The following is a 12108-nucleotide window of genomic DNA, read 5'->3' on the forward strand; positions in this document are numbered from 1 at the left end:
TGGGCTGTTTCTAGACCACAAATCCTAGCTCGGCCTCTTGCAGACCACGTGGCTCTGCCATGAGAGGAGTCACACGTATCACTGGCTGTCAGGACGGCTGTCCAAGCTCACCTGTCTGGGGAGACAGGGGCATGAGTGTGGGCGTGGGCTGGGCTGGGCAGGGTGGGGGCGGCCCCATCTACTCACGGCATAGCTGGCCCTCGTCTTCTCCCTGGGCGCAGTCCTGATGGAAGTCACAGGCCTGCCCGAGCTGAAGGACTGTCCCATTCCAACAAGTGAAGGAGCTCTGCAGGGCCATCTTGGAGCCCGGGGTTGTTCCTGGAGATCACACAGACACACCACAGTCAGTTTGGGTGGTCCCAGGCACCAGCTGGCCTGAGGGGTGGCCCCTGGGCAGATTGCACAGACAGAATTATCCCATTATCCTGCCCTGCTGTTCACATTCCAAGGCCTGACTGAGACACCCACATCCCAATCGGGCCGCTCCCGGTGCCAACACTCGCCGGCTGAGAGGAAGTCAAAGCTCATCTCATTCTTTAATTCATGTGGTACACCCCATGTTCCACTGCTGGACATCCTGCTGTCTGTCCAAGTCCAGCTCACAGACACTGCCTGTGACAGTCTTCACAGCTTCCTCCCACGCTCGTTTGGCCTTGGTTCTGTGAAACCTGTCTCTAGAACACGTGTGCATGTTCCCATCTTCTCCATCACGTGGTCTGAGGCTCTGGATGCTCCTCCTGCTCCAGCTAGTGCCTGGTCCCTAGGGACTCACGGACAGCCTGCGTGTTAGGTCATCCATCTGTGGTAGGCTGATTAATGGGCCCCAAATAGCCACATCCATGTCCCTGGGTCCTGCGACTATGCTGCCCATGTGGTAAAAGGGGCTTTGTGACAAGCTAAGGGTGTTTAGCTGGAGAGATGACCTTGGATTACCTGGCCAGGGGGAGGGCAATGTGATCACAAGGGTCCCCACAAGAGGGAGGCAGGAGAGTGAAAGTGACGGGGGGGGGGGGGGGGGGGGCGAGATGTGAGGGCGGAAGCAGGAGTTTGGGGCAAGGGGAAGAAGAGGTCGCTAGCCCAAAGGAGCAGGCAGCCTTCAGAAGCTGGAAAAGGCAAGGATACGAATCCTCCCTCAGAGCCCCCAGAAGGAACCTGCCCTGCCAGACAGCGTGGCTTCAGTCCACGACACCTACTGCAGACCTTTGCCCCCCAGAACCGTAGGAGAATAAATCCGTGTTGTTTGAAGCCCTTGCGTTTGTGGCAGCTGTTGCAGCAGCAATGGGAAATGAATACACCACCTAAACCTGACTCCCACTGAGCTCACAGACTAAGCTGGCAGAGGCTCTGGTCACCTGAAGCCAGCATAGCTTTAATTCTGTGTCTTGCTTTCATGATTAGGTCTTTGTGGTTTTCTGGACTAGTCACCTCTACCCCTTTCTTCTCACAGAGAATGAAAAACGTCACTTCCATCTGTCCCTGTGCCCAAGACAAGGTTTCCCCCAAATACTTATGGATTGAAAACTCCTCCTCCCCCTATGCTCCCCCAATTCTAAATACGGTTGACCCCTGAACACTGCAGTCTTGAACTGCACGGGTCTGCTTAGATGCAGAGTTTTTTTTTTTAAGTGAAGGCAGATTGGGAACAGCAGTGGCGGGCTGCAGAGTCCGTGTACGTGGAGGGCCGACCTTTTGCACACGTGGGGTCTGCAGGGTGGACTGCAGGACTTGAGCATGCGAGGATTTTGGTATGCCCTGGGGGGCAGGGTGTGGACCAATGCCCTGGGTATGCGGAAGGATTGAGACAAACACAGGATCAAAATACCAAAAGAATGGCAGAAAGAGATACAATGCTCATTTTAAAAGGCAAAATGTCAAATTCGCTTTGCAGCCTTAATGCTGTGTGTCAATTCTCCGCTTTCATTCGTGTGTTCTTGGAAGCTGGTAGGTACGATACTATCCCAACAAACTGGTGCTGGCCCAGCGGAAGGTGCCAGTACAGGTCGGGGGAGGAGATGCCCTTGCCTGGGGCACTGACTGGGGGTGCTTTGCAGGGGTGGGGGTGGGAGGGAGGTGAGGGTGGTGGCCGCAGGCTGTGTCCCAGGGACCAAGAGCACAGCAGGTGCTGCACCTCCCTGCTCACTAAACTTGTGACAAGGACAGGGTGAGTTTGTCATTTCCACTCAGTAGAAAGAAATGGAGAAGCCCAGTGACATTGCCTGTCTTCTCTGTCCCTCTTTCAGGGCACAGGGACTTAGGATAATAAGAAAAATTCTTTACATTTGCTTGGTGACTTCCTTTCCAAAACATTTCTTCTTGTGCCTTATCATAGGAGACCATTAAATACAGTTAGGACCTTATTACACAAAGCCCCAGCCCCACCACAGGGAATGCGAGCAAACGCAACCTACCGAACAAACCTAAGCTCTGTGGTGGTGTTTTAGCCACACCTTGTGTCCCATGGCGCCTCTCCATGAACACGAGAGTGTCACACCAATTACTTGTCATTCCCCAAATAGATCTTACTGCTCCTTTTACTTTCCTTCTTTCTAAAAATATAAGTCAATTGTCTAAAGTTCAAAAGCAGGGTGAAAAGAAACAAAAATAACTCCAGAAGAACCCCATCACCTAGAGGCCACCACTTTTAACATCTTGGTAAATTTCTTTTTAGTTTAGTTTTTTTCCACCTATGCTTTAAAAGTGTGTATAGTTGTGTCAACCTCAAATAATTAAGGTTGTATCACAAGCTTTTCCAAGGGCTTTAGAAAGTACCCATAAAAATACTTTTTAATGGCTACAATACTGTGTGATATGTTCCATCATTTATTTAAACATTATTCAATGATTGGACTGCTATTCCTTTTTATAATAACGCTTTGAGGAATATCTTTGAGCATAAACCTTTGCCTGCTTTTCAGATTATTTTCATAGGATAGATTCCCAGAAGTGGAATTACCGAATAAAAAGGTATAAACATTTTAAAGGCGTTTGATACACATTGCCAAATTGCTTTCTAGAAGTTAATCCAATTTATGCTCTTCACCAGCTGTGTTCATACAGGCACGTCCCTCATGCTGCATCCTGGCCAGCCCTGAGTATTATCATAATTCTTACTTTTTAACTAAAGGTATCTCCCTGCTGTTTTATTTTGGATTTCTTTGATAGAGAGATTGAATTTTGAATTTTTTTTTTTTTTTTATGTTACCAGCATTTCTTTTCAACTTTGGTTTTTAGGGAATTGCCCACTTCCTCATGTCAATTTATCTATTAGTTTCTTCAAGTTTCCATACTGAGTTGTATGGACTCATAAATAAGGATGCGAAACTATTTGTTTCACGTTTGACAATTTCCCCCAGTGTTTTGTGCATATTTTCATTCTGTTTATAATGTATTTACATAAACATTTAAAAATTTTATGTAATACAAGCCTATTCATATTTTCCTTGGTGATTTCTTCTTTTTTATCGATGCCTAGAGAGTTTGTTCCATGTGGGATCAGTAGGTAATGTGCAGGTCACACTTTGGTCTTTGGGTTGCCCTCTCCTCTGGGGGTGCCTCCTACCAACTCTTCACCTTTCAGCACTGGGGGTCTCGATCTTACCCCCTCACTGTGCCATTGTCATGGGTTCTCCCCCTTCATGAATGAATGGTCCTTTCACTTAGGGACATTATTTCTTGCGCATAATGTGGCAGGCATTCTGCCTTATTAATATTATTCCGAGCTGCTTGTATGCCTGCCTTTCTCACCAAGCTGTAAGTGAATTGAAATAAGTGACTTGAACTGTAAGTATCAAGTCTTAACCTTCAAGAGCCTACAATGGTACCTGATATATAGATTCCCACATCTTAATATTTGGAAATTGAATTGATCCTGTGTATTAGCTGAGGAAGGTATCATTCTGCCCCTTTTATAGTTGAGAATACCAAGGCTCAGAGTGGCTACGTGGCTTGCTGAGGGATTGGTGGGAACCCATATTTTTGGATCCCTTGTTCTCTATCCTTTGTGCTGTGTCTGTCTGTTGGGGTCATTCTAGAGACAGGCATCCTCAGGAGTGGTGATGGTGGGTGTGGAAGGGCAGGAAGTTGGCATCCCTGCCCTTCACTTTGACAAAGGAGGGGGTTCAGGAATGGGGGCAGTGCCACTTCCACCTGGGTTCCCTGGGTTTTATCCCCAGCCTTCTCTGAAGCACAGCATAGCCCAGAGAAGCGGCTCCTTCGGCTCTGCTTCTACCAACTCCTCCCATCTCCCCCAGTGGGAGACTTCCAGGCTCCCTGGCACAGCCTCCTCCATCCCACAGGGAGCTTTGTGCTTACGAGAGATTCAATTAGATGGATGCCTGGTACTCTGATCTCTCCTGCCAGCCCAAACTCAAAACTAATGAGGCACAACCAAAAACAACCACTCTGTCTTCTCAAGTTCTGTTTTTATGGGGCCCATAAATTCCAAGGAGGAAAGTACCCTTGGTGAATGGTTTTAATCAAGGGCCTGAGTTTCCTAAAGAGTATCTTCTCTGTAGTTATAAAATGATCGTTCTGGCCTATAGAGTAGGGTACCCTGGGGACCCAAATGGTCATAGCCTGTCTCCAGACCAGTGAGGAAGGGGCAGGGGCTTGACATGAGAGCCAGATCCTGTTTCCTGCTGATACATCTGATGCCTTCTTCCTGTGGGTATTGGTGATTCCTGGTAACCACTGAAATGCACAAATGCCCTAATCAAGGAAGGTAAGGGAGATCTGAGATCAAGCCAATCTGGGAAGAGTCGGCGCTTGTGGATCTTTCATTAGTAAGGGTCTTCTCTATGGGAATTTACTTATTAGCTTTTGAAACACTAGTTTCTCCCAGACTAACGATGTAAGTTGCTGGGGGTAGTCAATTGTCATCATTCCTTGCCTCTGCATAGCATTTGTATAGCTTACAATGTGTTCTCTTAATCCTTCTTTGTTTGAATCTCATAAAGAACTGGCAGAACAGTGATTACTGTTCCCATTCAACTAATCAGAAGGCTGAGGATTTGAGAGGCTAAAAATGTCTACAGAAATGCTTTTTTCAACAGTAAAGCACTACAGAACGTAGCCGGTTACTTACTGGGTGCTTTGCCTGTGGTCTCACAGCTGGTAAACCACAGGCGAGGGCCCAGGACCTGGTCAGATTATCTTAGGTCGAGTTCCTCTCCCACAGCTCAGGTTAAATTGTCTTGCGGGAGCAGAGCCTTGACTGTTCCAGGGGTTACGTGGGAAGTGAGAAGCACTGTGTATGTTCAGGCTCCATTTCGACCAACGAAATCAGTATCTGGAGGAGAGAGCCTTGGCACTGGTGGTTTTTAACAGCTCCCTGGGCGATTCTCAGGTTGAGTAGCATGTCCTTGGAGGTGGGAGGTCTCTGGCTGAGACAGCTGTGTCTCTGGGTGGGTCCTTCATCTGTACGGACTCCACAGCCCTCTGGAGCAGGCAGGTGCTGACCTCAAACCCTGTCTCTAAGACCCCTTCCACCTCTGGGGTCCTGATTCTGGGGTTCTGGGCAGTAGTTGTTGATGGCTACATGTTTGTGAGGTTGATGGGACATAGTTAGTGCCACCTTTATAAATGCCTCCCCCCTGAAGCCTTCTGCCCTCCGGTGCATATTCCCTGAGCCACTCACCCAGCAAGCTGCCTCACACTGGCAGCTCGTCTCAGTCACCTGTCACGTGCATCGTGTAACATCGCACGCCACACTTGTTTGCCCATTATCTCCTTTCTGGATGCAGGAGCGATGAGCTCAGATCTGCATCAGTGACATGTGTGGCCTGGGTCAGCTTGTGTGAATCACTGTTCTACACCATGGGTGACTTACTGGCTTCACCTGCTCAGAATGGTCCCTTTTCTCTAATTATGCATTCCAAACGAAACCCACATACACTCCCCTCCTTCAATCGTGTCTTGGAGATTTGATGCTACAAAACCTACATTAACTCTCCTAACTCAAATTTCTTTTTTAAACCAATGTCAAATTTTAGGGCACTTAATTAATTTTTAATTAGGTGATTTATGCGGCATAAAAAAAAAGGCACATTTGTACCAGCTTTCTGGCCACCTCCCACCTGCTTGCTCTTGCCTAACTGATGACATTCATTATAGGAGGAAAAACTGAGTGCTGCTTCAGTGAAAAGGGGTCCTGCTCTTAGACTAAAGCCAAAGGGAGACAGAGTGTGGAGGAGATTGGGATCCAGAGGACTCGGGTCAGGCTTGGTGTTGGGGCTGGAGCCCAGGGGACAGGGCCAGGCTCTGACCAGGAGAATCAGGTGCTCCAGGGTAAACCAGCCCAGAGACGTGAACACAGATGGTAACAGGATGAGAATGTAGGCAAGTGCATGGGCTGATAGCTGCAGCTCCCTTGCTGACGTTAATGGGGGTGTTGGAAGGCCCATGGACTATGTAAATGAACCCTGGCAGAGACCAGCCCTGCTGCGGGCTTTGGGCCTCATAAATTGTAGTGTGGACAACCTCATTAAAGAACTGGCATCTTGGGTTCCCACTGAATATGTAAATCGGTGGGGAGTGGGCCTGGCTCTGGTTGGCCGCTGGCAGGCTGGGTAAGGATGCACCATTCTGGGACCTGGGAGAACAGGTTCGGGCCCAGTCTTGCCACTAGGACCGTGAGTGAGACCCTTTTTCTCTGGGCCTCAGTTTCCTTGTTTGTACACTCTCTCCAGCCAGCCAGCCAGCCATGTGTGCCAGGGCTTAGGCTATGGCATGAATGTTGTGCCCACAGACCCTACACCAGAACCACGTGGGATCCTGGTAGCCACGCTGCTTCCTGGCCACGACTGCAGACCTACAGAACCAGAATATCTGGGAGAGCAGCCCAGAACCAGCAGGTGCCACAAGCTCTCTGGGGACAGTTGGGTACACTCGAGTCTGAGAACCTCTAGTACTCAAGAAATGGACCTTTAATTCCTTCTCCTTGCAGAGGAACCACAAACCCTCCAGTGCCCCCCACCCCCCAACTATGCTGATTCCCTCCTTAGTCCAGGGTCCTCAGAGCTCTGTCCACACCAGGGTTTTACTCCTGGATTATTCTAGCACGCCCAAGGGCCCACTCTGCTCAGTTTGTGTTGATGAGGCCTCTAAGGTGCAGAGAAAGTAACACTAGGTTTTAGTGTTATCCCCTCTTCTACTAGCTAGCGGCGTGAATGTTGACACAGTTCACGGTTTTCTCTGCTGTAAATTGGGGTTGCTATCTAACTTATGGGTTTTTGTGAGATCAAATGAAATCATGTATATGTAAAACAGTATGTGGGTTCTTATTGGGAGCTAATCTCAGAGACTGTCCCGAGGACTTTGGGAGAATTGGCCATGGAGGGTGGGTGGGAAGGGGCCAGCTAGGGGTTAGACATGCCAGATCTTGGGACAGACAGAACCTCTGGGCGTCCCTCACATCACATGGTGGAGGTGAGGCTCCACAGGCCAGACCCTTTCAGCAAAACAATAATGGACACATGCCTAAGGTTAGTTGTTAAAAATAATATTTGCAATGGTGGCGTCTCAGCAGTATCTGTCTCTGGTATCACCTCCCCATCAAAGGTGGGTTTCTGAACCCAGTTCCGTAAACCTCTGCTGGTTTGCACAGTGTGCAATCCCAATGCGGGCTTGGCCTGCTCACCACAGCCATTTCCCTGCTTCACCGTGTCCCTTTGCATCTTTAGTTAAATGCCATGACTTGCAGTTTCTTACACTTTTATACAACCTGGTTCCCTTGTCTAGAATCATCTTCTCCATCTGAACAATTCCTCCTAACTCAGATGCCACTGTCCCCCATTGCTTGCTCTTCTCCCTTGAAGACAGACCTGTGTCTCCCTCTGGGGTGCCCTGCAAACGGCTGCATACTTTTCACTGTGCACTCACTTCATTTTCTCGGGCATCGGTGTCTGCCTTGCCAGCGTCTCCCACTAAATTCTAAATTCCTTGAGGCAGGAAATCTGTTTCACTTACTTTATCTCCTGAAGAGTGCCTGGCACTAGCAAGTGCTAATGAATGTAGTTAAAGGAGGACAAAGTAGATCACTAAGTGTAAGTAGAAAAACGTGGTGAGGTGGCATTTCCTTGCACCCTGCTAGGAATTACTAATTCTTTGGGGTTATACGGCAGAAATTCCACCCACCTTCTCTATCCATTTCGGCCTTGGGTTTATTGAATAGCTATTTTCAGAACTTCTACTTGGTGCCTTGCACCAGGGGGAGAGTAGTGAAGAGAGAGTAACACGAGTGACCTAGTTCATCTGGTGTGTCACAGATGTCCTCCCTGTGGAGGTGACATTTGAGCGGATACTGAAGGATGAGAGAGAATCAGCCACGTAAGCAGCCTGTGGAGGAGCAGAAACTGCAGGGCCAGCGGTGGGAGAACCTGCTCGTGGTCCCGAAGCAGAGCGAAGGCCAGCAGAACTCAAGAGGGTCCCCGAGGGTCCCAGAAGGTCACCAGGGGGGTTGCGGAGGGAGGCAAAGGCCCAACCAGGCAGGACCCTGTGGGCTGGGTAAGGGGTATGGACCTTATTTAAGGAGCTTAGACAAAAGATAGAAAAAATTTGCTAAGTCTTTTAAAAGGATCATTCTGAGTGATGCAGGAAGGATAGGTTGGCTAGGGTGAGGGACGTGGGCAAACTGCCCTTACAGGCTGCTGCCGTAACCACCAAGCAAATGACACAGCAGCTTGGATGGGCTAGAGACGTGGAGATGGAGGGAAGTGGGTGGGTGTGAGGGACGTGCTGGAGGTGACTCTGGCAGTTCTGGCTGGTGGCCTGAGCTGAAGGCCACGTGAAGGATGGTGCTAGGGTGGGACCAGGGCTGCCCACTGACACAGCTGAGCCACTGAGGGCTTGTTTCAAAATTTCAATTCCTGTGACAAAGTCAGTCTCCATAGACATTACTGAGGACTGCAGAGATTCCTGTAGGCCACCTGCAGGAAGGCAGAATGTGTTTCATTGTTGTGGTTGAGCTCTCCAAAGGAATTCAAAATTTTCTTATTCCTTTGTAGCCTCCACAGCCCTTTTATTTCATTGCATGGTCCTTTTCCTAAGGTTTCCCTATTTCGACATTTATCTTCATTGCTTTGCTGAAAAGACACACCAGTAATTTTACTTTTAATATTATAAATGACCTCTGTGTACGTTTTGCCATTAATCTCCCCGAAAAGTGGTGACATTTAACCACTTTGCACCACAGCGCCCCATAAAACATGGCATTTTCTCCTCTTGTTTGTTCAGTAAACAATGAGCAATTCCAGTTGTGCCTTGGAGAATTAATACTAATCACAAACAAATTATAGCAGCCACCGAGACCACTGCAGGGACCAGGGTTTGGATTACGTGGCAGAGAAAGCTGCCTGAAATGGGAGTGCAAAGATGAGGAGGGATCATTTAGCCTGCAGAAAAAAAGATAGGAGCACCTGGTCATGGGCAGTGGCCCCTTGAGGCCCCTCCAGTTCAGAGAACCAGGTGGACTCGGCCTATGGGAGCTAGATAGGAGGCCATCCTGTCTCCACTGGATCCCTTGGGTAAGGGCCAGCTATGTGCTACAGAGATGAGATAGCCACCAGGTGCTGACGCTGATATCAATCACGATCATAGCAGCTGCCACCCTCACCATTTTTCGAGCGCTTGTAATGCTCTAGGTCCTGCACTAAGGGCTTTATATGCATTATTTCATTTAGATCTTGCAGCAACTTTATGAAGTAGTTATTATGTCCTTTTACTGAGAAGAAACTGGGATGCAAGGATTTGTGAAATCATTCCCATGGTCACAGAGCATTGGCAGAGCTAGGATATTGTGTCTGCCTGACTCAGAAACCCGTGTTCTTAATCAATACGTGAACCCCAGCAGAGTGGAAAAGGCCATTTTAGAAGCCCCAGGAATAAGCAAGAGGGAGGACCGTGGACAACAAGCCAGCGGAGCACCACAGAAGGCATGGACACAGGCTGGAGGCAGGGCCCAGGGGAGCACGTGGGCATCTCAGGAACCCACAGAGGATGGCAGCTTGTGGTGAGGCCGGCTGGGATTCTGGAGTAGGTTTCTAGTCTCTCAAAGGGCTGGCAAGGATATTTTTAGAGGATGGACGCACCAGCTAGGTACTAAGACAAGCTCCAGGTACAGGGGAGCAAGAAGGAACCTAAATATCAGCATTCAGAGTTTGTCCCCATGGGTCGGTTGTTGGAGACTAAGGAGAGAATTATGGAGAAGTACTTTGTAAACCACCCAATACTAGCCAATGATTAAGATTTCATTGTTAACATTAACCCTCTGATATTTATACATGATCTCACTGAACCTAAAAGAGGCCTATTCTCTCACCTCCTTGTTTTTACTGAAATGTTACCTTCCTTTCTTGGTGACTTTATCTAAAATCTCTCTCCTGTCCCCCACCCCAAGTCACAGACACTCCCTATCACCCTTCCTTGCTGTATTGTTTCTCTTTCCACTTCTAACTGGGCAATACACACTTTCCTTGCTAGTCCTGTGGCTGGTCTTTCTCTCCGACTAGCATGTAGGGGACAGTGAGCTTAGTGTATGCTGTCACCAGTGCCTAGAACAACGCCTGGCATGTGACGCCTGGGATCTCAATAAAAGTTTGTGGAATAAGTGAATAATGCTCTTTAATAAATAATTTTGGAATTCAGAAGCAGGATTAATGCTTTATTTATCATTTAAAATTAGTATTTCAGAGAAAAAGCATTTCATTGAAGAAGACTCCCTCAACTGCCATGACTACCTGTATACAAAGCTTGGTATTTGTCAATATAAAAAGCAAATTATGCAAGAGACTCTTAGCAGTGAATGTGGCCTTCTCTGTGCTCAGAGACCTCACTCAGTGCCACCAACTCCATTCAGGACAACAGCTGCACACTCGTACCTGCCACGGGGCACTGGCTGGGCAGCTCATGAACCTGCAGCTGCCCCTGCTGTTGAGAGCCACCACCCATGGAGGAGACAGTGGTGGCCGATTCACAGAACGTATTGAGAGGCTAGAGATAGTCAGAAAGTGCTTCCCATCCAGGCACAAACCAAGGGGGAGGCTGGGAGCAGGCCCCAGGCTAGCCGTGTGCAGTGGATGGGCTGTACTTCCAGCCAGGCCCAAGGGTAAGCAGCTTTCTTTGGAGGAACTGTGACAAGCTTATGTTGTTCAGTTTGATTGGCACAGTCCAGGCAAAGAAATCTGGAAGCAGGTAGAGTCTCCTATGAAAAGAGCAAGGTCACTTGCTTTGACTAGGAGTCAAGAATCTGCTTGCATTTTCCAGTTTTTAGTTCTTTTTGAAGACTCTCATGTGAGGGTCTAAACTTCTCAGAACCACAAAATTGAGAGAAACTGAATGAAGAAGGAAAACTGGATGACAGGCAGGCAGGAAGGATAAACAACAACAACAACGATAATAAATGACATGCAATGAGTACCTGCTGTGTAGCAGCCTCTTTTGCATGCATATTATCTTTCCCTTGGTTCCTTGAATAAACATGACTGAAATATACAAGATAGCTGATCTAGGATGTTTATTATAAAAAAAATAGAAACTAATGTTGGTGAGGATGTAGAGAAACTGGAACCCTTGTGCTTGGTTAGTGGGAATGTAAAATGGTGTAGCTGCTATGGAAAACAGTATAGTGATTCCTCAAAAAGTTAAAACTAGAATTACCACATGATCCAGCAATTCCACTTCTGACTATATATCCAAAAGAACTAAAAGCAGAGTTTTGAAGAGGTATTTGTACATACACATTCACAGCAGCATTATTCATAATAGCCCAAAGTAGAAGTAAACCAAATGTCCATTGATGGATGAATGAATAAACAAAATGTAATATGTACCCACAGTGGAATATTATTTAGTCTTAAAAAGGAAGGAAATTCTGACAAATGCTCTAACATGGATGAACCTTGAACACACTATACTAAGGGAAATAAGCCAGTCACAAAAAAACAAACATATGATTCCACTCATATGAGGCACCTAATGTAATCAAATTCGTGGAGACAGAAAGTAGAATGGTGAGTACAGGAGCAGGAGAGAGGAGGGGTTGGAGAGCTGTTCTATGGGTAGGGAGTTTCCACTTGGGAAGATGAAAAAGTTCTGGAAATTGGTTACACAAAA

The 12108-nt window shown here is 47.7% G+C and overlaps 1 protein-coding gene across 1 annotated transcript in view; it reads right to left on the minus strand.

Annotated features, from left to right (window-relative positions):
* ALK (ALK receptor tyrosine kinase) overlaps positions 1-12108 on the minus strand; it is a 646976-nt gene that overhangs the window by 115153 nt on the left and 519715 nt on the right. The window contains exon 6 of the mRNA XM_012788333.2: positions 187-318. Coding sequence (XP_012643787.2) covers positions 187-318 — 132 coding nt within the window. The remainder of the gene's footprint in view (positions 1-186; positions 319-12108) is intronic.

The sequence above is a fragment of the Microcebus murinus genome, chromosome 3 (genome assembly GCF_040939455.1).
Source record: "Microcebus murinus isolate Inina chromosome 3, M.murinus_Inina_mat1.0, whole genome shotgun sequence".
Classification (NCBI taxonomy): Eukaryota; Metazoa; Chordata; class Mammalia; order Primates; family Cheirogaleidae; genus Microcebus; species Microcebus murinus.